Source organism: Scardinius erythrophthalmus, assembly GCF_964197995.2.
Source record: "Scardinius erythrophthalmus genome assembly, chromosome: 11".
Lineage (NCBI taxonomy): Eukaryota > Metazoa > Chordata > Actinopteri > Cypriniformes > Leuciscidae > Scardinius > Scardinius erythrophthalmus.
Genome location: NC_138231.1, coordinates 36685511 through 36708221, shown reverse-complemented (window position 1 = coordinate 36708221; position 22711 = coordinate 36685511). Strand labels below are relative to the sequence as shown.

The following is a 22711-nucleotide window of genomic DNA, read 5'->3' as shown; positions in this document are numbered from 1 at the left end:
GTTAAAATTAGTGCATTAACAATGAGCAATATGTTACTGTATTAATCTTCGTTAGTTATCTCGGGTCCATTAAATATTTACAGATGTACTTTTGATTTTAAGGTATTAGTAAATGTTGAAATGAACATTAAGAGAAATATTTGTCTTCGTTAGTTCATGTTAACTATCTAATTTTGGATTAAGAGGGCAAACACAACTTTGTTACACCTTATGACCCACAAAACAAGCATGTACCAACCAACACTGGTTTCATCATGTTGTTCATATTACTCAGAACTTACTCATAAAATTATACTGTAACATGAACACTGTAATGTGAAGCATCACCCAGGCTATTTCCTTTGAAGTTTTTGAGATTCACAGACTGTTGTAGAAGTAGGTTATGTAGTGTGTGCCAACTGCCATATATTCTCATAACTCTCTTCCTCCAAGGCTAACGCTGTTAATCAAAGCGCAGAGGCTACAATCTGTTTCGGTTCTTGCATCTCAGTATATGTGGGTCATGGGCCAGTTGCAGTAGTAAATAACCTGTGTGATGAATGGATGAGTCTGGTCAGGAGAAATATGCTGACCATCATTTCTTTTTTCTTATCGGCACAGTGATAAACTCACCTCTCTGAAATACATCAAAATGGCAACATTAATGATCGCCAGTTGTGAATTGCGAATGTCTTTGGAAGATTAAAATATTTTGCAAGTCATAATTGTTCTATCATTACACACATAGAGGCAAGGTCTTTATCTAAAGAATCTGTGCAGATGACATAATTTCCTGGAGGTAATATTCATGTATACAGGATGGAGTGTGTTGCTGTACACTACCATTTGGGGTCAGCAAGATTTTTTGTTTGTTATTTGAAAGAAATTAATATACTTATATTCAGCAAGGATCCTGATAAAAATAAATAAAAATATATCCTTGTTTCCACAAACAACTGTTTTCAACAGATAATAATAATAAGAAATGTTTCTTTAGCAGCAACTCAGAATAATAGAATAATTTCTAAATAATTATATGACACTGAAGACTGGAGTAATGATGCTGAAATTTTTGCATTCACAGTTATAAATTACATTATAAAATAAATTCAATTAGAAAGCAGTTAATTTTTAACGGGTTTACAGTATTTTTGATCAAATTAATGAAGCCTTGTTAATGAAGTTCACCCAAAAATGAAAATTCTGTGAGTAGGCTAATTACTCACCCTCATGTTGTTCCAACCCCGTAAGACCTTCGTTCATCTTCGGAACACAAATTAAGATATTTTTGATTAAATCTGAGAGCTGTCTCACTCCTCCATAGACTTCTAAGGGACTGAAACTTGCTGGCCCAGAAAAGTTATTAAAGAGATCGTTAATATAGTCCAAGTGACTACAGTGGCTTAATCTTAAGTTTATCAAGCGACGAGAATACTTTTTGCGCGCTAAAACAAAACTAAAATAACGACTTTATTCCACTATTCATTTCCTTCTCTCTGGGCCTCGAGTTAGTTAACGTAGTGTTTTTGCGCAGCGCGTCACACACATGACCAGCGTCGGCCAATAGTGAGCCTACGTGGTGACGTGCAACACTGACGTGCTGCGCAAAAACACTACGTTAACTCACTTGAGGCCCAGAGAGAAGGAAATGAATAGTGGAATAAAGTCGTTATTTTAGTTTTTTTTTAGCGCACAAAAAGTATTCTCGTCGCTAAATCATACAGGTTTGGAACAACATGAGGGTGAGTAATTACTGACAGAATTTTCATTTTTGGGTGAACTATCCCTTTAATGAGTATAAAATAATTATTTTCAAAAACATTAAAATAACTTGCTGACCCCAACTGTTTGAATGGTAGTGTATACTAGTGTGTTCGTATAGCCTATATATACAGTTGTAATCGAAATTGTTAAACCCTCATTGTAAATCAGCTTTATTGGCAAAATTTACAGAGTTTTAGCTGTTTGCAATGAACAAATCAAACAAGAGAAATTGGAATAGCTCAACACAACAAATGTTTCAAGTGGTTTCCCCAAATTCAACTGAAAATGCAACTTTTAATGACTTCTGCAGTCTGAATAGAATCCCTCACAACAGCACAAATCTGCAAAACAGTTGTTGTCTCAAGCACACCTGATGCAACTAATCAAGGGCTTCATTAGTTGCACAAGGTGTGCTTGAACTAGAACACATTAAATATCTGAGCTGGCTAGGTTTGTTGAGTTTCAAGTTTGACTGCATGTTAGAAATATGGCTAAGTCAAAAGAATGGTCCAAAAAGTTGAGAAGATATCACCAGCCTTCACAAACAAGGAACAGGATACAATAAGATAGCGAAGGCACTAAATGTTTCTAGAGACACTGTTGGAAGCATAGATAGCAAGTTCAAAGTTTAAGGAACAGTGGTTACATTACCTGGACAGGGCAGAAAAAGAAAGCTATCAACGGCCGCAACAAGATTTCTGTTGCAAAAGACCTGCAGCAAGACTTGGTGGTCTTTGAAGTATCTACATTGAAATATCAGGAAATAGGAGAAAACGTCATGCTGTCAATGAGGAAGCTGAAGCTTGGGCGTCATTGGAACTTCCAACAGGACAATGATCCCAAGCATACCTCAAATTACACCAAGGCTTGTTTGCAGAAGTAGTTCTGGAAGATTGTGGCCATCAGTCACCAGACTTGAACCCCATAGAAAATCTCTAGTGGGATTTGAAGAAAGCGGTTGCAGCATGCAAACTAAAGAATATCAATGAACTGGACTCCATTGCTCATTAGGAATGGGCTAAGATTCCTCAGAATCGCTGCCAGAAGCTGGTGTCTGGTTATACATCTCGTTTGCAGGAGGTCATAACAACAAAGGGGTGTTCTACTACAAAAGATGCTTGCTGTGAAGGGGTTGATTCATTTTGAGACTGCAGAAGTTCAGTTGCAACTTCAGAATTTTGGGAAACCACTTGAAACATTTGTTGTATTGAGATATTTCAATTACTTTTGTTTGATTTGTTCATTGCAAACAGCTAAACGTCTGTAAATGTTGCCAATAAACCTGATTTGCAATGGGGGTTTAATAATTTTGATTAAACCTGTTTATACAGTAGGCCTATATATAATATACAGATTTCTCGAAATGCACTAATGAAAATTAATTTAAACATTGTGAATTGCTTGACTTGATAATGATTAGACATCAACTCTGTGAGATGTCATTTGTGGACAGAGTGAAGTAAATAAATAGAAAGTGCCTATTAGAAAGTATTAGTAACGAGAAAGTATCTTTCTCGTTGCCTAGAAAGTGTATGGTTGACTTGACATGCTTTCTGTTTGAGTTTCATATCTCGTTCGCTAAATTTTGCACCATGTTCTGTGTGAGTACTGGTGTGTGTATGCGTATATTTCCCAGTGGGAACAGGGTGGAGTGCCCCAGAAATATGCCTTAAATGTCACACACACAGAGAGGATTGCTTCCTACTAGAGGATGTTGGCTGCCCTAAATACCAATACACTATGTGTGTGTGTGTGTGTGTGTGTGAGAGAGAGAGTTTACCATTGAGATATAAAGAGGAGAGAAATGGATAAGAAAGGGAGGCTGAAAATGAAATGGTGTGTGTGTGACTATATGTCCTCAAAACACTGTTTAATGTAATCAAATCTGTGAGAGTTAAATTCTCTTGCTGTGCGTCATTCAACTACACAACAATATCATACTGTGAATATCAATGGAGTTACCGAGTTACAAAACTTCTGCTGCTCCTGTTTACCTTCAAATGTAAAAAGGCAGAGAAAAGTTTCTCCAAGCTAAACTTCTCTGTTGAGATCTGAGAAGAGATTCTGCATGGAATAAGAATGATAGACGTGCCTCTCTGAACTTAATAAAAGACGTTCCCAAGTTTGCATGGTGGACCTGGGTGAAACGAAGTGCAGTAGAGAAGACAAGCGGCTCCATGGACGTGCACTTTCAAGAGCGTGGCCCCTGCCTTCTGTGCTACTGTTTATACAGACAAAAATGCTGTGAACTATAAACACTTGCTTGTGTTGGTGAAAAAAGGTGGGAGTTATAAGATCTGGTGCTGCAGTCCTCCCTGTATTACTATTAATAAAAAAGTTGTGTACAGAAGTGCACTTGTAGAGTACTTGCGTCTCTCGTGTTTAGCCAAAGTCCCTTTATTGTAGAATTAAAACACTTTATACCCAAATGTCAAAAAAGAACAGCACTAATAAAGCCCCATTCTTACAGATCATTAACTAAAAAAAGTTGGTTTAGGGTTTAGTTACCCTTTAAGTCCTTTAATTTCAACTGGCATCCATCTTGGTAACACTATTCGGCAGCTATTTTCTATGCAGATAATGGAGATTTTAAGAACAAAACTATGAAGATTAGCATTTTTTATGTGTACAATAAAAATGTGCCTCTACTTACATTTTTGAAAAACCAGACAGTTTCTGGTACCATTGACTTCCATAGAAAAAAAATATACTATGGAAGTCAATGGTACCAGAAACTGTCTGGTTACTGACATTCTTCTAAATATCTTCCTTTCTGTTCAGCAGAAGAAAGAAATTCATACAGGTTTGAAACAACATGAGGGCGAGTATATGATGACAGAATTTTCATTTTAAAGTGGAGTATCCCTTTAAGCCAACAACTTTTTTCTTACCTTTAGCTTAGGAATGATTTGTCATAATGATTTTCTGTGGTAATCGACAACACCATTTGTTTTTAACTCTCAATATTGCATTCAAATAGGGTAATTTAGCTGACTCACTTTTCATCTGTGGATATGCTGTTTTTTTATTTTGCCAGCATCTGGTTATTTGTGTGAATATGAGTCTGCTAATCATACAGATATAATATAGAGTGCTCCCGCTCTCTTTTAATTTGTAGTGGTGTTTTAGTGTTCACGTTCACCTCTGCAGCATCATTCAGTACAACTCTCTGAATGGCTAGTGTGGTCTCTGCTGGCATGTTTCATATGCTTGTTTCCTGTGTGGACAGAGGAGCCCTTATTCCTCTTCCCTGCACAAAGCATGCTGGGTAGCGCACTCAGAACAGACGTGTGCTGTGTGAGGAGAGTGACATGTTGAATGCTGATTCGCCAGTTGCTGCAGGTGCCCATCACTAATAGTTCAAAGGGCATTTGTATGTGACTGCGTGAGACAAAGTAAAAGATTGATAGGGATGGGACAGACAGAGAAAGACAGAATAAAGGAGAGAGCAAGGGTTTTACAAAGAATTTAGCCTCATCTGTTGTTTTTCATGCGAGTGTTCTTGTGAGGTTTTGACGGAAGTATTTTGGGTGGGATGGCATGTTTGTGTGTTTAAAGGAGAGCTTGTATATCATGTTCCATGGTTTGAAGGCTCAGACTCTGTTTGCAGATGTAACGCCAACTCTTGGCTTACACATACACAAACACACATTCACACTACATGCATAATGGTGTTATTGTCTGTATTGACACAAATGAGGAAGCATTCTAGAAAACAAATGACAATTAAAGGCTTTCTTGTACCCTGTGCATAGCCCCATCAGTAAGACTCAGTACTCACTTCATTACTCCTGTGGAGAACAAAGAAATGTTCATTTTAACTCATTTTATAACTGTGTCTTATTTAGCATGTTTTAAGACATTGTTACACTTCAAACAATAAATACTGTAGGTGAAAAACAGGCTCAACAACTAGCTTTGTTTTATATACACACACACACACACACACACACACACACACACACACACACACACACACATTTATATATATATGAAGAGTTCAGATGCAAAAGCCTTTTGCATCTGAACTCTTCATATATATATATATATATATATATATATATATATATATATACATACATACATACATACATACATATATATATATATATATATATATATATATATATATATATATATATATTATATATACATCCCAAGGTATCATTTGCATTTCATCAGTTCCTACTTCCTATTAATCAAATCCATGACATTGGTGGTGCTGGTGCCATGCTCTACTTTTTGAGCTATTGGAATATTATATATTTTTTCTTACTTACTTTACTGTATGTCACTGTCTGTCTTTATAGTGATCCGTTTGTGTATCTGTTCTGCCTGAATCCCATGTAATGTTTTCTCACAGCCTCGAGGAGACATATTTGTGTGGGTGTAAATGTTGCAACTGCCCATCTTAAATTTACTGCTCAAAAATGTGAGACTCACAGTGACTTTTACTCCAGTCAGAGAAAATTGCATAGATCAATGTGGCAATTCACTCCAAATTATCCTTCTGTGTGTATGGAATTCAAGAGTCACTCCCAAAATTGCAATGATTGCAATATTTTGGTGTTTTTGACCAGTTTTGAACAAAGTAGTGACCAGAGCCTGGCCCATTTTTAGTACAACTGGTGTGAAAGAAAGGTGTGAAACATGTATTACTTCTTGTAACATTTGATTGAACCTTATTGTTTAGGAGTGAATGCGGATATAGAGTGTGGTTGTCACTTACAGAATGGGATTAAGCATTCAGAAGCAGAGTGACTGTATTTAGCTGCAGTGTGTACGTGGTCAGAAAAAGCGAGAAGAAAGTTGTATTAGAGTTACTCTAATAAACAGGAATCTGCAAGTCGTGCTATAAGATCACTGATGTACAAAGTCCTCTCCTCTCTCTTGCACCATCTCTGCTGAATTTGACAGAGAGAGACACAATTTAATATTCAATCTAGTTCAGTCTACATGAGAAAATTGAAATTGAGAATGGAATTCAGAGAGCAGTTTTTAATAAGCAATTTATCCTGGGTCCATTACACCTCTGAACCTCTCATCCACATCCCGAGCCTCTCTAGAGCACAAGTTGTTTTACAAATCCTCCTTGTGAAGCTGTCACGATCCACACTTAGTGAAACAAAGGAAGAACCAATAGCGGTATAAGATTTATTAAGGGTAATCCAAAAGCAATGGTCAAGTCCAGGCATGGGTCAAAAACCGATAAAGCAATCCAAAACACAAGGAACAGGAACAGGCAGGAAACGGACACAGAAGTGGCGTGAAATACAACAAGGACTCCGTGACAAACACTAAACAGGCAGGGCATTTATACACAGGGAAATGACAATGATAATGGGAAACAGGCTGAGTGCAATGATCAGTAATAAGGGACAGCTGAGTGCAATGAAAAGACAAGGATCATGGGGAATGTAGTTCAAGAGTGTGCTGGACACCGTGAGGAAGGAGGACATCTAGTGGTGACCCAAGGAACATAAACCAGACACTGTGACATAACCCCCCCTCTACGGAGCGGCTACCAGACGCTCCAAGACATAACAAAAAACGAAACCCAACAAAAGTCCAGGAGGAAGGTGCAACGGTGGAGGATCAGGGGAAGGGATGGAGGGCCAGGACCATGGAGGGGAACAGAAACAGGGGTGATGACTTAGCCGGGGGCCAGGGCAAAGCAGACGGCCCATCGGGCGGCCATGGCGAAGACGACCCTTCGGGCGGCCATGGCGGAGACTTTCCCTCGGGCGGCCAGGGCGGAGACTCTCCCTCGGGCGGCCAGGGCGGAGACTTTCCCTCGGGCGGCCAGGGCGGAGACTTTCCCTCGGGCAGCCAGGGCGGAGACTTTCCCTCGGGCGGCCAGGGCGGAGACTTTCCCTCGGGCGGCCAGGGCGGTGTCAACAGTCCATCGGGCGGCCAGGGCGGAGACTTTCCCTCAGGCGGCCAGGGCGGTGTCAACAGTCCATCGGGCGGCCAGGGCGGAGACTTTCCCTCAGGCGGCCATGGCGGTGAAGACCCCTCGGGCGGCCAGGGCGGTGTCAACAGTCCATCGGGCGGCCAGGGCGGAGACTTTCCCTCGGGCGGCCACGGCGGTGAAGACCCCTCGGGCGGCCACGACGCAGGAACTGGAACTGGCACCAACGGCTCAGGCACTGGAACTGGCACCACCGGAACTGGCACTGGAACTGGCCCCACCGACTCAGGTTCAGGAACAGACACAGACTCCGGCTCAGGAACTGGAACATACACAGACACAGACACTGGCTCCGGCTCAGGAACTGGAACAGACACAGACACTGGCTCCGGCTCAGGAACTGGAACATACACAGACACTGGCTCCGGCTCAGGAACTGGAACATACACAGACACTGGCTCCGGCTCCGGCTCCGGCTCTGGAACATACACAGACACTGGCTCCGGCTCAGGAACTGGAACAGACACAGACACTGGCTCCGGCTCAGGAACTGGAACATACACAGACACTGGCTCCGGCTCCGGCTCTGGAACATACACAGACACTGGCTCCGGCTCAGGAACAGACGACACTGGCTCCGGCTCAGGAACAGACGACACTGGCTCCGGCTCAGGAACAGACGACACTGGCTCCGGCTCAGGAACAGACGACACTGGCTCCGGCTCAGGAACAGACGACACTGGCTCCGGCTCAGGAACAGACGACACTGGCTCCGGCTCAGGAACAGACGACACTGGCTCCGGCTCAGGAACAGACGACACTGGCTCCGGCTCAGGAACAGACGACACTGGCTCCGGCTCAGGAACAGACGACACTGGCTCCGGCTCAGGAACAGACGACACTGGCTCCGGCTCAGGAACAGACGACACTGGCTCCGGCTCAGGAACAGACGACACTGGCTCCGGCTCAGGAACAGACGACACTGGCTCCGGCTCAGGAACAGACGACACTGGCTCCGGCTCAGGAACAGACGACACTGGCTCCGGCTCAGGAACAGACGACACTGGCTCCGGCTCAGGAACAGACGACACTGGCTCCGGCTCAGGAACAGACGACACTGGCTCCGGCTCAGGAACAGACGACACTGGCTCCGGCTCAGGAACAGACGACACTGGCTCCGGCTCAGGAACAGACGACACTGGCTCCGGCTCAGGAACAGACGACACTGGCTCCGGCTCAGGAACAGACGACACTGGCTCCGGCTCAGGAACAGACGACACTGGCTCCGGCTCAGGAACAGACACCACCGGCTCAGGAACAGACGACACTGGCTCCGGCTCAGGAACAGACGACACTGGCTCCGGCTCAGGAACAGACACCACCGGCTCAGGAACAGACACCACCGGCCCAAGAACAGGAACAGACATCACCGGCTCAGGAACAGACACCACCGGCCCAGGAACAGACACCACCGGCCCAGGAACAGACACCACCGGCTCAAGTGTGTGCGTAGCCCACACACACCACATGGCTGTGGCCATAATGGCCAGTGTCGCGGTCACTGAGGGCTCAGGAACAGACGCCACTGGCTCAGGCTCAAGAACAGACACCACCGGCTCAGGCTCAGGAATAGACACCACCGGCTCAGGCCCAGGAACAGACACAGGCTCGACGGCGGCCATCTTGTCCGAAGACACAGGCTCGGCAAGCATGACGTGAACAGGCTCGGCGGCGGCCATCTTTTCCGAAGACACCGGCTCGGCAGGCTTGACGTGAACAGGCTCGGCGGTGGCCATCTTGTCCGAAGACACAGGCTCGGCAGACGTGACGTGAACGCTCTCGGCGGCGGCCATCTTGTCCGAAGACATAGGCTCGGCAGACGTGACGTGAACATTCCTGGGTGTTTCTAGGATCTTAAGTAGCGTTGAAAAATAATCAAACAATGTTCCAGTGGCCATCTCCTCAGGGGACACCAGCTCCGCGTCGGCCATCTTGTCCGAAGACACAGGCTCGACAGACGTGACGTGAACAGACTCTGGATCGGCCGCCGTGACATGAACAGTCTCTGGATCAGCAGACGTGTTCCTTTTCCCTCTTCTCCGTCCACGACGGCGAGATGGTGGTTGCGGTCCGTCCCTCACGAGCCCAGGGTCGAAGGGGGGCCATGGTGAAGAGCGCTGTTGGATCTCCACTCGACCACCTCCTCCTCTGCGACCACCCCGGGTCCCACGAAAAATAACTAGGCGGGTTCCCTTAAAAAATTCTCTCCTCTCCAGTTCGGTGGCTGGGGAAGAGAAGTTTGAACTCATACTGCTGGTTCTTGTTTGACGGAGTCCTTCTGTCACGATCCACACTTAGTGAAACAAAGGAAGAACCAATAGCGGTATAAGATTTATTAAGGGTAATCCAAAAGCAATGGTCAAGTCCAGGCATGGGTCAAAAACCGATAAAGCAATCCAAAACACAAGGAACAGGAACAGGCAGGAAACGGACACAGAAGTGGCGTGAAATACAACAAGGACTCCGTGACAAACACTAAACAGGCAGGGCATTTATACACAGGGAAATGACAATGATAATGGGAAACAGGCTGAGTGCAATGATCAGTAATAAGGGACAGCTGAGTGCAATGAAAAGACAGGGATCATGGGGAATGTAGTTCAAGAGTGTGCTGGACACCGTGAGGAAGGAGGACATCTAGTGGTGACCCAAGGAACATAAACCAGACACTGTGACAGAAGCGGCATAATTTCTGAATTGAATTATAGAAATGACTCCCTTCCTTGTTCCCATAAACACATATGGTGAACAATGTGACTGAATAGACAACATTTAGTTGCCTGTGTGGCTTTATGCAAATTATGTGGTGGATTAGGCTAAATAAAGCTGATTTAGAAATGAATCAGAATTTGCCCCGTTCAACTAATGACATGCAAATGTCAGGTGTTTGCTATGCGCATATGTATGAGCTAAGAATTCTATGATTGTGTGAGAATAAAATGGGTTTTGATTCTTTGACCAGTTTCATGCTTTGTGTCCGTTGACGGTTTTTGTATATTTGACAGAAAAAAAGTTGAATGGTCACTTTAGATTTAAACATCATGTTCATATTGGAATATACTCTATTATACTCTAATACATTACAGGGATTTTTTTCTATAAATGTTTCCCAGTGGTTGGCATTTTAAATGAAATTATAACTGTTTTTGATCATTTTCTCTGGTTTCATAAAGATATTTAACTTGAATGAAAAATGGAAATAGTGAAATAGTTATAATAGTTTGAATTCTCCTGCATTGTTCATTGAAAGAAAATATGTTATATTTAGAGCCTGAATGAAATAATTGAGGTTAAATTGAATAGGAAAAATGTTTGTTTGAGTATGGAGTGATGCAAACGTGATCTGTAGATGTATAAGTGTGTGTTTGTTTTCAAGGATTGAGGTCCACTTGAAATCCAATATATATATTTAAAGCAGATATATAGTGAGGTGTTTGGACAAAAGGTGAAATATGAAAGGCAAAGTAAAAGATTGAAGTGCATTCTTATATGGTAAAAGCAATCAAAGCAGCCTAAAGAGCTTTTTAGTTTCAATGTGTGTGAATGTGTGAGAACCCAGTCCAAACCACAGATCCTGTCTGCCTCAACTTTCAGCTCTTTAATCTACACATCAGTCTATTAACCCTCCGTTTATTGATCCGTAATGCACTCTTTATTTGCACACAGTAGATTAGTGGAGGACGAGAACCCTGGGTCTCATCTTCACTCTCATTATCTCCATCTCTCCTCTCTTCTGCCTAAAATGGCAATCTCAAGAGTGTCAGTGCATATTACTGTAAGTTGAACACTATACAAAGTGTTTTTTTTTTTTTTAACTTAGTAGGGTTTTTAAGTACTTCCACAGTCTGAAGGAATCTTTACGCCACCAAAATGAAAAATTTTATTATATTATTTATTATTGCTAATTTTAAAAGTACTTTAAGTTTGGTATGCATTATGAATTATGAATGTTTTATAATGATACAATTCTAGCAATCATAGCAATAGGGCTGCAGGATATATCGTTTTAGCATCGATATCGCGATGTGTGCATCCACGATAGTCACATCGCAGGATGTGTGATGTCAAGTGGATAGTAGTTGATACGTGATCCGTATGGACCAGGCACCAGGGTTCGAAACGCACTTGATTCTCGGATTAATTGCAAAGTTCAACCATCATAGAGTGAAAGTTTATCATTTGCACGTGCTTTAGGTCCTGTCAGTTTAAACATTCAAGCAATTTTAAATCATTTGATCGCACAAAGACGCGAACGAGAACTCAATTAGGAACTTGTGCGCCATTTTGAACACCAAACGTGAACATCAAATTCCGTTCTCTTTCTCATCTATTTGTGCTTGGATGGCATAAGCGCAAAATTCTGTCAAAATGTCTGTCTCGAGCATTATGTAAAAATCTGAGCATCCTCATAAACACAATTGCTTATGGCTTACCTGAACGTAAACAATTGAGAAAGAAAACAGATCATTATTGGATCAGTGCATTAGCTCTTAAAGTGACAGCAGCCTAATATACCTGCTGCTGTCTGCATATATTATGAGTCATTAATGTTAATCAAACAACAAAACTCAAAGAAAATCAATTTCGTAGTTTTAACAAAGATTAATTATATTTAATTTATACAGTGAAGACTATGCAGTGTAAGTTTACGTTTGATCATTACATTTCTGCACCTGAATACTGTTAGACTTACCTGAAAAACATAGGCTAAAGCACTGTTTATTTCATATCTTTGTTCTATTGTATTTTTCTATGCTTGTAATTTGTTTAATATTTTCTATGCAGATTCACTTAATTCTTTCCAGATATTTATTCATGTGGTGAGCTGTTTTCATAACACAATAAACACTGCAGAAAACGAAATATTACAATGTCAGTTTTTTCTAATATCTAATTCTTAACTCAACCTAAGCTGCCGAGTCTTTAGCCATTTTCAATAAACGGCTGAAAACGCATCTTTTCACCAACACTTGACCCATTAACGCTATTCTATATATCTAATAATTTCTTTTTTTAACAAAAAATTGCTACATGTATAGTGCTATACTAAGTTGGGACTAGTCATAGCACTTGCATATTGTTACCCTATTGTTGGCTTGATTGCTTATGTTGCTCTCATTTGTTAGTAGCTTTGGATAAAAGCGTCTGCTAAATTATTAAATGTAAATATCTGATCCCCTCATTGTACACTATAATGATACTGTTAACCTCTGTAGTCTGCAGAAATGAATACTGTGCTGTTCATGAATCATATACATGAGCGAGATATATCGCTCTAAGCACATAAGCCTCAGTATTCCTTAATGCAAAACTGATGTTGCCTCTCTGCTTTAGCATTATAAATTAGATAGGATAATGGAGTTTAGACAAACTAATGGGAGAGGAGAGAGGGAAACATGATTTGGCAATGACCTCGAGCAGGGACTTGAACTCGGATCACTTGTGATTAAGGCAGTAAGAGAGTGAGAATTCAAAAGAATGAGCAGAATTAGTAGATCAGACGTGTGTTTTGCGCTGTTCTGTTTTTGCCTTGTTTATTCTGTTTATTCAGTCGGTAGACACTTTTGACTCAAGTAACTTGCTGTTATTGCATTGCAGCATGCTGTTGAAGAGGTAAAAATAGGTACACTATTGTAACAGTGTGAAATCATGAGCTATCTAAAATGTAATTTACGCATAAAAGCATAGATAATCCAGTAGTCAAAGCTCTGACTCCTGGGAGCCATACAAACAGCACAACACATATACAATGCAATAATGTGTGGACTGGCTGTTTGTGGCATTGTAAGTTATGATTTTTGTACTAACTGGACAAACTGAACAAGGTATAGGAATGAGAATTGATTGCGATATTTGGGCCTGTAAACCTTTTCGTTTTATAGATGTATAAATGTTTTAAGTTGACTAAATTCTATTAGAATGTAATAAAAGTTAGTTCCGCTGTTGTGCCAATTCTGACCCCTGCCAGATTATTACCCCGCTGAGTCCCCAAGTATATGTAGGTTTAGGATTAGGGGTGGGGGTGGAGTTAGGAGAAGGCAACCAGGTAGCGGCCTCAACTCAATTTGGCAGGGAGTTAAAATTCTGCACAACACTGGTCCTCAAATTTGTTTGTCTCAATGAGTAATCTGAGCTTTAGCAATAATACTTTACTAAATCCAGAGCTCTGTTGGACACCAGAAGTGAGTATTTATGGTGCATAGCATGTTCTCAACCAATCGATAATCAGATTTTACTGTCTTAAATGCAGCAGACAGATCTACATGCATTAAAGCAAATAAGCAGGAGGAGGTTCGTGCACTACTGAGTCACTGGCAGGCAAGTCTAATTAGTAGATTCAAAAACTCCTAATGCTGCTGGAATATTTGCTGACAGCTAATGTGCAGAGAGATGCTGATTTGTATACTAATGCACTCTAGCATAACGGTGCAGTTACTGAAAGATGTAATGTTTTGTCTCTCACTTCTGAGGATAATAACCAAACTGCACCACTACTGTCTCCCCCGTACCAGCAGCTCGGTTGAAACACTGCCAAACCAAACCATTTGAAAACATTTAGTTTCCATTTAATAATGATAGATAAGTTATAGAATTCGGACTTGTATGTAAAAATGTCTCTACATTAATGATGTTAAACTGCTTAAATATGTTTCTGATGTGACATTGTTTTTATTTTATTTGGGAATAGAAAAGAATGTTCTTATTAGGAGTGTGAGGATATACTTACAGTAGCTCACGAGACGAGATAATACATGATATTGGGTTCACGAGCGATATTTTTAAGTAACACTATATTTAAGAAACCTTCAATGACAAAATCTTCAATGAGAAAAATCTTTTATTCGACTGAAAGTCAGAAAATGAAAAAAATACAGGTGCATTTTACTTATGCTTTAACTATATAATCTAGGGCTGCCACTAGCGATTATTTTGGTAATCGAGTAATTGGTCATTTATTTGGAGATCCCTTGTGGTGAAAATCAAGTTTTTAATGTTGTTTATATGTCTATGTGGTATTTTTAAAGGGATACTCCACTTTAAAATGAATCCCTGTGTGTATCCCTTTAATGTGCTTTAAGACAAAACATGTATAAATTCATAAGTCAGTACCATTTCTGAGTATTTTCTCATTAAAACGCGGTTTGAAATCGCCGGTGTTTCTTACGCCACAAACTGCATTATGCATGTCATTTTACAAATCAGTGCTTAACCAATCACGTCAACGTGCGGACGCAAGGGTGTAGAGTTACATTCAAGCTATTTTAAGTCATGAAGAATTTTTTTTTCACTGGAAAAAACATTTAAATATGTAATTTTGGTGATCAAAGATGATTTTAAGGGATAAAATTATGGGCTAGGGGGACTTTAAGATTTTAAAATTGTTTTCCTATATCGTGCAGCCTTAGAAAACGATCTAATAATGCAGTTCATGGATTCATATATGTAGAATGAGCCACTTTGAGGATTTCTTTAAAAAAATCAAACACTCAAATTGAATCAAGGAATCGTGACAGACCTTTAATAATTATTTTGTAATGAATGTTAGTTCAGGTCTACTTTCTGAGTAGGAATTATCATATGCAGTAAAAGACAGAACAATATAATGCAAACCCTGTATAAAGTTTTGTTACAAACTCAACTCAGTCATGCTGATTTCACCTTGACGAACAATATTGTCATGTTTATCGTGATTTCACAATGGGCTTGGCTTCCCTCTGCTTTATTGTAAACAAATATTAGCCTGTGAAGTCCCTGACTAAAATACATCTCATCTTATTTTAGTGTTTGTACACATGAAACTTTCTCACACTGGTGACAGTTTAACTAGGAAGAATCTATGTCTAGTATCCACGTTCAGCAGGTTTACAGTTCAGCTTAGGCAAAATAAAAAGATTAATACATGTAATACATGCAATATAGGTCATGAAATGATATAAGCTACATTCATGCAGTGTGTTTGGCATTGACTGTTACTGGCTGTTTGGGGTCAGTATGATTTTTTTTTTATGTTATGTCATGTTACATAAGATTATTTTATTAAAATAAACACTGTTTTGACCTTTCTGTTAATCAAGTATCCTGAAAAGAATGTATCGTGTGAAACTGGAGTAATGGGTGCTGAAAATTCAGCTTGATATCACAAGAATAAATTTAAAATATAGGCTATTAAAAAAATCGAAAACATTAAAAAAATCTTACTGACCCTACACATTTTAATGGTATTTATGGTAACATTGTTAATATCAAGACATTGTATTGTGTCAGTAGGATCAATTACTAAATCTAAATTGTTTGGCATTTTCACACACTCCTGCACCTTTTATCCTTTCAGATCTCTTAAAATGCTTCAGTTCAGGAATTATTAATATTTTTTGTATCCCTATATAATCCGTCTCACTCTCTGATGCACAACACACCTATTTTGGCCTCATTTTACAATCCAGAAGACTTTGAAAGCCCTAACATTAGTGAATGATTAACAAAAAATAATCCACAAAACACACAGATTGCTGTTCTAATCTATACAGCCCGTACCAGCTAATTTTGCTTATAAAACACGGTTATCGCTCTGTAACCAGATTGTGTAGAAACGGTACCATATTTAACATTCTGAACAGGACTGACAATCTGCTGCTGTGTGAATGTAGCCATGGGCACCGTAACTCTCACCCTTACTGGACTTCTAGATTATTCCAGCAAGTGTTTAAATGGGCTCAGAGATCCTCAGTTGTTTTGGGAGTTTGTGTTTGTTCAATCTGCCCATGGAGCCCCAATAGGATTCAGTTGTGAGATGCAGGGCTACTTTCCCAGAAAGAGCTTTAGAGAGAAGACGGAAACGAACAATCGCTCAATCGCTTTGCATTAGGCGAAAACGCTCTGGCACAATCAATATCCTGTTTGTGTGTGAGTGCGTGATGGTGCACAGGGGATTGTTGTATGCACGTGTGTTATGGCAAACAACATGGTTGAGTGTAAGAGGAAAATGGATAGAAGCAATGGACGAAATATTCAAAAGCAGCTGAGAAGAGATGCATCTCCCTTTGTCCAATCTTTAAAAGCCCTCTTTTCCATTTTCATTAGTCTCTACTTGTTTCCTTCTTCCCATTTAATTATTTTCACTTGTTCACAGTCTCTCTCTCTTGCATCACCTCTGTCTCTTCCCATCAGAGTGTGCCCTCTGTTGCTCTTCTACATGTAAAATCCTCCTCACACGCTCTCTCTCTGTTTCTCCAGATGAGTATTAGCCAGCCGGTCGAGTAGAGGATCCCTCACATCCCACCTGCAGTCATGAATGGTAAGAACACAGCTCTTTTGTGTCAAGGGCATGACATTTCTTTAAATCCATTAACCCTTGTGTATTTTAAAACCCATTTGACTTTCTTCTGCGGATCACAAAAGGAGATGTTTAGCAGAATGCCTAAGCTGCTCATTTCCATACAACTAAAGTGAATGGTGACCATGACTGCTAAGGCGTGACATTAAATAACTTAAATTTCAACCTGTTCCTCATACAAAGCTCTCATATTGCCTCTTGGAATATAGTCATATGGACCACTTTCATGATCTGTTTATCATGCATTTGGTCTTTTTATTGGAGCTTGACTGCTGGTCCACATCCAGTTTTATTATTTTGAAGCGAGCAACTCAGCCAGTCTTCTAAATATCTTCTTTTGTGTTCTGCAAAAGAATGTTATACGGGTTTGGAATAACATGAGGGTGAGTAAATGATGACAGCATTTTCAATTTTAGCTGAACAATCCCTTTAAAAGGATGAAGAGGTTATAAAGAATAATCCAGACGCATTTGGCTTGTGTGCTGAATCACTTCAGCATAGAACATTAGCAGAACTGCACTATGAGAAAAAGATCAGAGGTTTTGGTGTTGTAGAATATTCTAAGAGTGAGCAGTCTTAGTGATGAAGTCGTTATCAAAATGTTCTTCTGAAAACAGAATTTTTTGTAGATTCAGCACAGTGTTTGTATAGAACACACCCAGTTGAAAGTTACTAATGGCTGTTTCCCTATTTAAATAGGGATATGCTAATATTTGCTAAACTCCGTGTAGGATTTTGACAGGTTTTTGATATTTGCTACACTTTACAAATTGTATTACCTAATGTATTTCGGTTAATTCTATGATTTAAATCAGCTTTTTAAAATGTACAATTTAAAACAACAATTTTAAAATGTATTTTGGTGGTACCATGGCACAGTGATAAAATTAGTTTGAAGGCACTGTAAGACACTGAATAAAAGCATCAAACAAAATTGCATACAGGAAATGTGGTAGTACCATCATACTTGTTTGTGAATGAAATCTGAAGAACCAGTTTGCTGTGGTTCAAGTCAGCTCTCGCTGATGGTTTAATGAAATATTTATCTTAAGATAAGCTAGAGAAAGAGAGCAAGCAAAGTGAGTAAAGTATGTTTAATATCCTGGGTGTGTTTTGTAATGTGACTTTAAAGCAAGCCTTCGCAAAATTGAAGCATTTCCATTTAAGCTACAATTTCTCACTTTAAGAAAATCCCAGGAGGGATTTTCAGGTCTATTTGTTAAATGCCGCATCAGGGTGGTGGTAACAGTGGGGAAGCTGAGGCTGCAGGTTTGAACACTTGTAGTTGGTTTCTGAGATCAGTCATATTTGTGTAATGCTTGGTGTATATTTGATTCTAAATAGCTAAATCATCTCAAATAAATACTAATGTCAGCACAGTGAGGGACATTTGGGGTATTTTTAGGAATAAGTTCTGTGTGTGTATGTGCTGGGGTGCTTATTTTGTCTCATTACTCATTCATTTATTTGTGTGTGTAGTGGCTAATCCCATTAGCGCTTTTGGGAAAGAGTTGCCTCTTCACGGTGTAATTAACTTGGAAGTGTAGTGCACTGTAGAGAAACAGCTATTGTTTGTTTATAATGTTTGGTATTTTTGGATGCAAGGACATTTTCTATGCTTTTGTAAATGAAATATGTGTCAGTTGGTGTCTAAAATTTACATAGTTGTTTCTGTATAAGTGCTAATGCTAAATAAGCACAAAAGCTAACCTGATACTTCTTCAAAACAGAGAAACACTTTCACTTACTTTAATAGCTGGATGGGCCTGAATAAGTAATAAAGCTTGATTACATGTTTCACTGTGTCACCTGGAGAGATTAAAATCTCCCAAAGGAGCACCTGAATACACCATCACACAGACTCCCTGATTCCCACTGACACACTCCGTTGCCACGTTTCAATGTTAGGAGACCTGATTGTCTTTAAATATATTGTAAAAAGTAAAAATAAGTAAAAGTTGTTTTAGTAATAAGTATTGACAAATTCTTTATGTTGATGTAAACTAATATAGGCAGGTTATTTCAGCCATTTTTTTTTTTTACTCGGGACAGTCCCTGCCTCATGAGCTGTGTCCCAACAATTCCCCCCATATGTAAATATGTCCCTGGTTCTGCTTTTAGACTCAATGACTTAAAATTAACCATCCTCAATGTCCTTGTAACTGCCTGTGCTTCACAATAGGATGACATTGCAGAGGAGGAAAGGTGTTGCTTTGCTATTGTAAATTGTTTTAGACAATCAGCCTACAATATATCTGTTTCACAATGTAAAACCATTTTTGAAGCTGTTCAGAAAACATTTATTTAAAGGTGCACCATCAACACATTGTCACACGGTGACCCGCTTCATGTAAAAATGAAATAAAACGGCTTTTATTAGACTACTGATATGAATGGAGTCATGCGAGTGAACGTGATTTCAAACATATGAAAGAACTGTTAACCTCTTTAGAAATGTATCTTTTTTTCATTTAAATTTCTGAGCGCACCTACTTTGTTCAAGGTTGGACTAATTGCTTCTTTTTTGTCATAAAAAGTTGTTCTATTTTCCTGATGAAAAGGCTGCTTATCTCAAATGGTCAAATCTTTTTTATCTTTTGGTGAATGGGCTAAATTTCCATAAAGAAAGACATCACATGATTTCACAGACCTGCACTTAATTAATCATGATGGCCTTTTTCTGAATCTCAGCGCTGCTGACAATGCAGGAAACTTGAGCTGAAAGAACTGTTTGTCTCCTCAGAGAGAAAGAGAGACTGAGAAAGAAAGAATAAATACTGCAAGTGGGTGTGTTAACATTTGTCCCTCCCAATGCATTCATTAATATAGAAAGATATTTAATTAGCAATTATTGTGACATAGTTAGTATATGCACTTTTTTGTTTATATAAATGTGTATGACATGCATAGGTATGAAAACAATGTTTTTGAAATCTGTTTGAAGCAAACAATGTGGTCAGAGCTGCTCTTTAGCTGTATTTTTCAAACCAAGTGCTGTCTGCACCTATTAAGAGCAGTGCCAAAAACACCAGCAGGTGATAAAAGGCTCGTCTTCAGCACTCTCTGTGAAAGCTGTGTTGAGATTGACCCACTTTGAGCATGTTAAGTGGCAGGCAGGTTGTTATTGGGCACTGGCATTTTAGATGGAACTTCACCTGCTGCCTCTGAAATACATCATGGTTTTCAATAACAATACTTAATAATTATTAATGGGGCTATCATTCCATTAAAATGTGCAAAATATGCAGCCTCCCTCAACTCCCTCCCTGCAGCCAGACAGACTTTTCTAATGCCTGGATCACACAAGCCAATAGCCCTTGTCAAAGCAACAGACAACATCTCGCAGAGAACTGGCAGGAACTTCAAGACCCAGAAAGTAGAAAAACAACAGCTGATCTAGGAAGAGATTTGTGAAGACAGAACATAATTATATAAAATCTCTTTCACTCTCTCTGTCCCTCTCGTTTTCACAGGTGGTTTTACTATTTGGGCTATAACTCCAGAAGAAAGGGGAAAACATGACAAACAGTTTGACTCTCTGGCTCCCACTCTGGGCTATTTGTCAGGTAAGACCACACACACACATACACTACTGAAACGTTTGGTGTCAGGAAGATTTTTTGCTTTCTTTTTTTCTTTTTTTAAAGAAATTTGTACTTTAATTTAGCATGGACACATTAAATGAATTAAATGTGACAGTAGAGCCATTTATAATTTTAGAAAAAAAATCTATTTCAAATAAGTACTGCACTATTAAACTCCTGAAATTCCGGAAAAAAACATTTCCGCAAAAAATATTGAGCAACACCACTGTTTTCAACTCGTATACTAATAAGTGCTTGAGCACCAGATCAGCATATTAAAATGATTTCTGACAGATCATGTAAACCTGAAGACTGGAGGGCTGCTTAAAATTCAGTTTTCCATCACAGGATCACATTTAAAATATATTAAAATATATTCTTTTAAATTGTAATATTTCACAATATTACTGTTTTTACTGTAGTTTCGATCAAATAGATGTAGCTTTGCTGAGCATATGTAAGACTTTCAAAACAAAAACAAATATTTTGAATGGTACATATATTCTGCACTTATACAATGTCCATAATTTTATGGTTTTTTTTTTTTTTCATTTTAGGAGATCAAGCACGGACATTTTTCCTGCAGTCTGGTCTTCCCACAGCAGTCCTGGCAGACATCTGGTAAGAGTACACGCATGTACACACACCCTTAATGTACATACAGTACATGCATTATCCGGTTCTTCAGTCTTGCCCTTCCCATTTCTCTCCCAATAAAGGTATATTAAATTTGAAGAGCGTGTATGACCTTTGACTCCACTGTATATGTATGTGCATACAAATAAACTGCACATGTATATGTGTCTGGTTGTCTTTTCTATGGCAGGGCTGGATTTATCATAATAGTGTTGTGAAATGAATTTGTGTGGGACAATGTGATTTGTAGCCACATACCTCTCCGGAGGGTGGAAGTTCCCAAAAGCAACCTCTTCCTGTCTGTGGTTAGTCTACTGGTGTAAACACTGTCGCCCATCCACAAACAGGATGTAGATTTACTGATGCAGGATACAGAAAGTTTGATTTGAGTTTATAGCATTTGCTTGTTTTAAAACGCTCTTGTTCATAAATAAATATGTTAGCACAACAAAAATCTGAGCCCAAAATAATGCTGCTCTGTCATTACGCGCCAACTGAGTTTCTCCGTTGGGATCGTAATAGCAATTAGTGCTCTGTAAGCCACTTTTGATGAGAATGGCTGCTTCCTTTCTTTCAGGGCACTGGCGGATATAGGAAAGGATGGGAAGATGGACAGATTGGAGTTCTCCATTGCAATGAAACTAATTAAACTGCAGCTGCAGGGTCAGCCCCTCCCATCCAACCTGCCAATCATCATGAAGCAGACGCCTACCCCTGTTATGACATCATCATCACGCTTTGGTATGAGTTGATAGCTGGTTATGTAACGTCGGGTGAGGTTTGTTTGCTTTGTTGTTAAGTTTGTTGAGTCTTTTACAGGTTGTGATTAAGATTATACTGAAATTAAGACATATATTAATATTTTTCATATATAATCTCAGAAATGTGTGAATGGTTAATATTAACACTCTAAATAAAACAGTGTTGGTATTGTTATTGTTAACTAAAACTATTAAAAGTGTTTTTGGTAATTGAAATAAATAAAAAAAATATAAATATTAGCTAAAAAAATTTAAGTTAAAAACCTTAAATAAAAATTACAAATGCTTGCCTCGGCAACTAATTGAAATAGGTTGAAGTACTAAAATTACTAAAACGGAAACTGAAACTGAAATAAAATAAACGAAAGCTTTGTAGAAATATAAAAAAAATCTAAAACACAACAAAATGACTAAAACTTAAACTAAAATGAAAACTGAAAATATTAAAATAAAAGCTAATTCAAAATATGAATAAATACTATAATCGTATGTAAATAATACTAAAATAACACTGAAATAAAATTAATATTATGTCTAAATAAATAAAACATAAAATGCTAAAATCTAAAATCAATCATTTTACATGTTAGATATGAACGTACAATATGACAAATGGATATTCAACATGAGATTTTCAACACATTTGACAGTGTAATTAGTAAAAGTGCAAAAGTAAAAGAAA

The 22711-nt window shown here is 39.2% G+C and overlaps 1 protein-coding gene across 1 annotated transcript in view; it reads left to right on the top strand.

The window, feature by feature from the left end:
- The window catches only part of itsn2a (intersectin 2a), a 51651-nt gene that overhangs the window by 1306 nt on the left and 27634 nt on the right, over nt 1–22711 (top strand). Inside the window, exons 2-5 of the mRNA XM_081378535.1 lie at nt 16949–17009; nt 20522–20614; nt 21190–21253; nt 21846–22009. Coding sequence (XP_081234661.1) covers nt 17003–17009; nt 20522–20614; nt 21190–21253; nt 21846–22009 — 328 coding nt within the window. The 5' untranslated portion in view covers nt 16949–17002. The remainder of the gene's footprint in view (nt 1–16948; nt 17010–20521; nt 20615–21189; nt 21254–21845; nt 22010–22711) is intronic.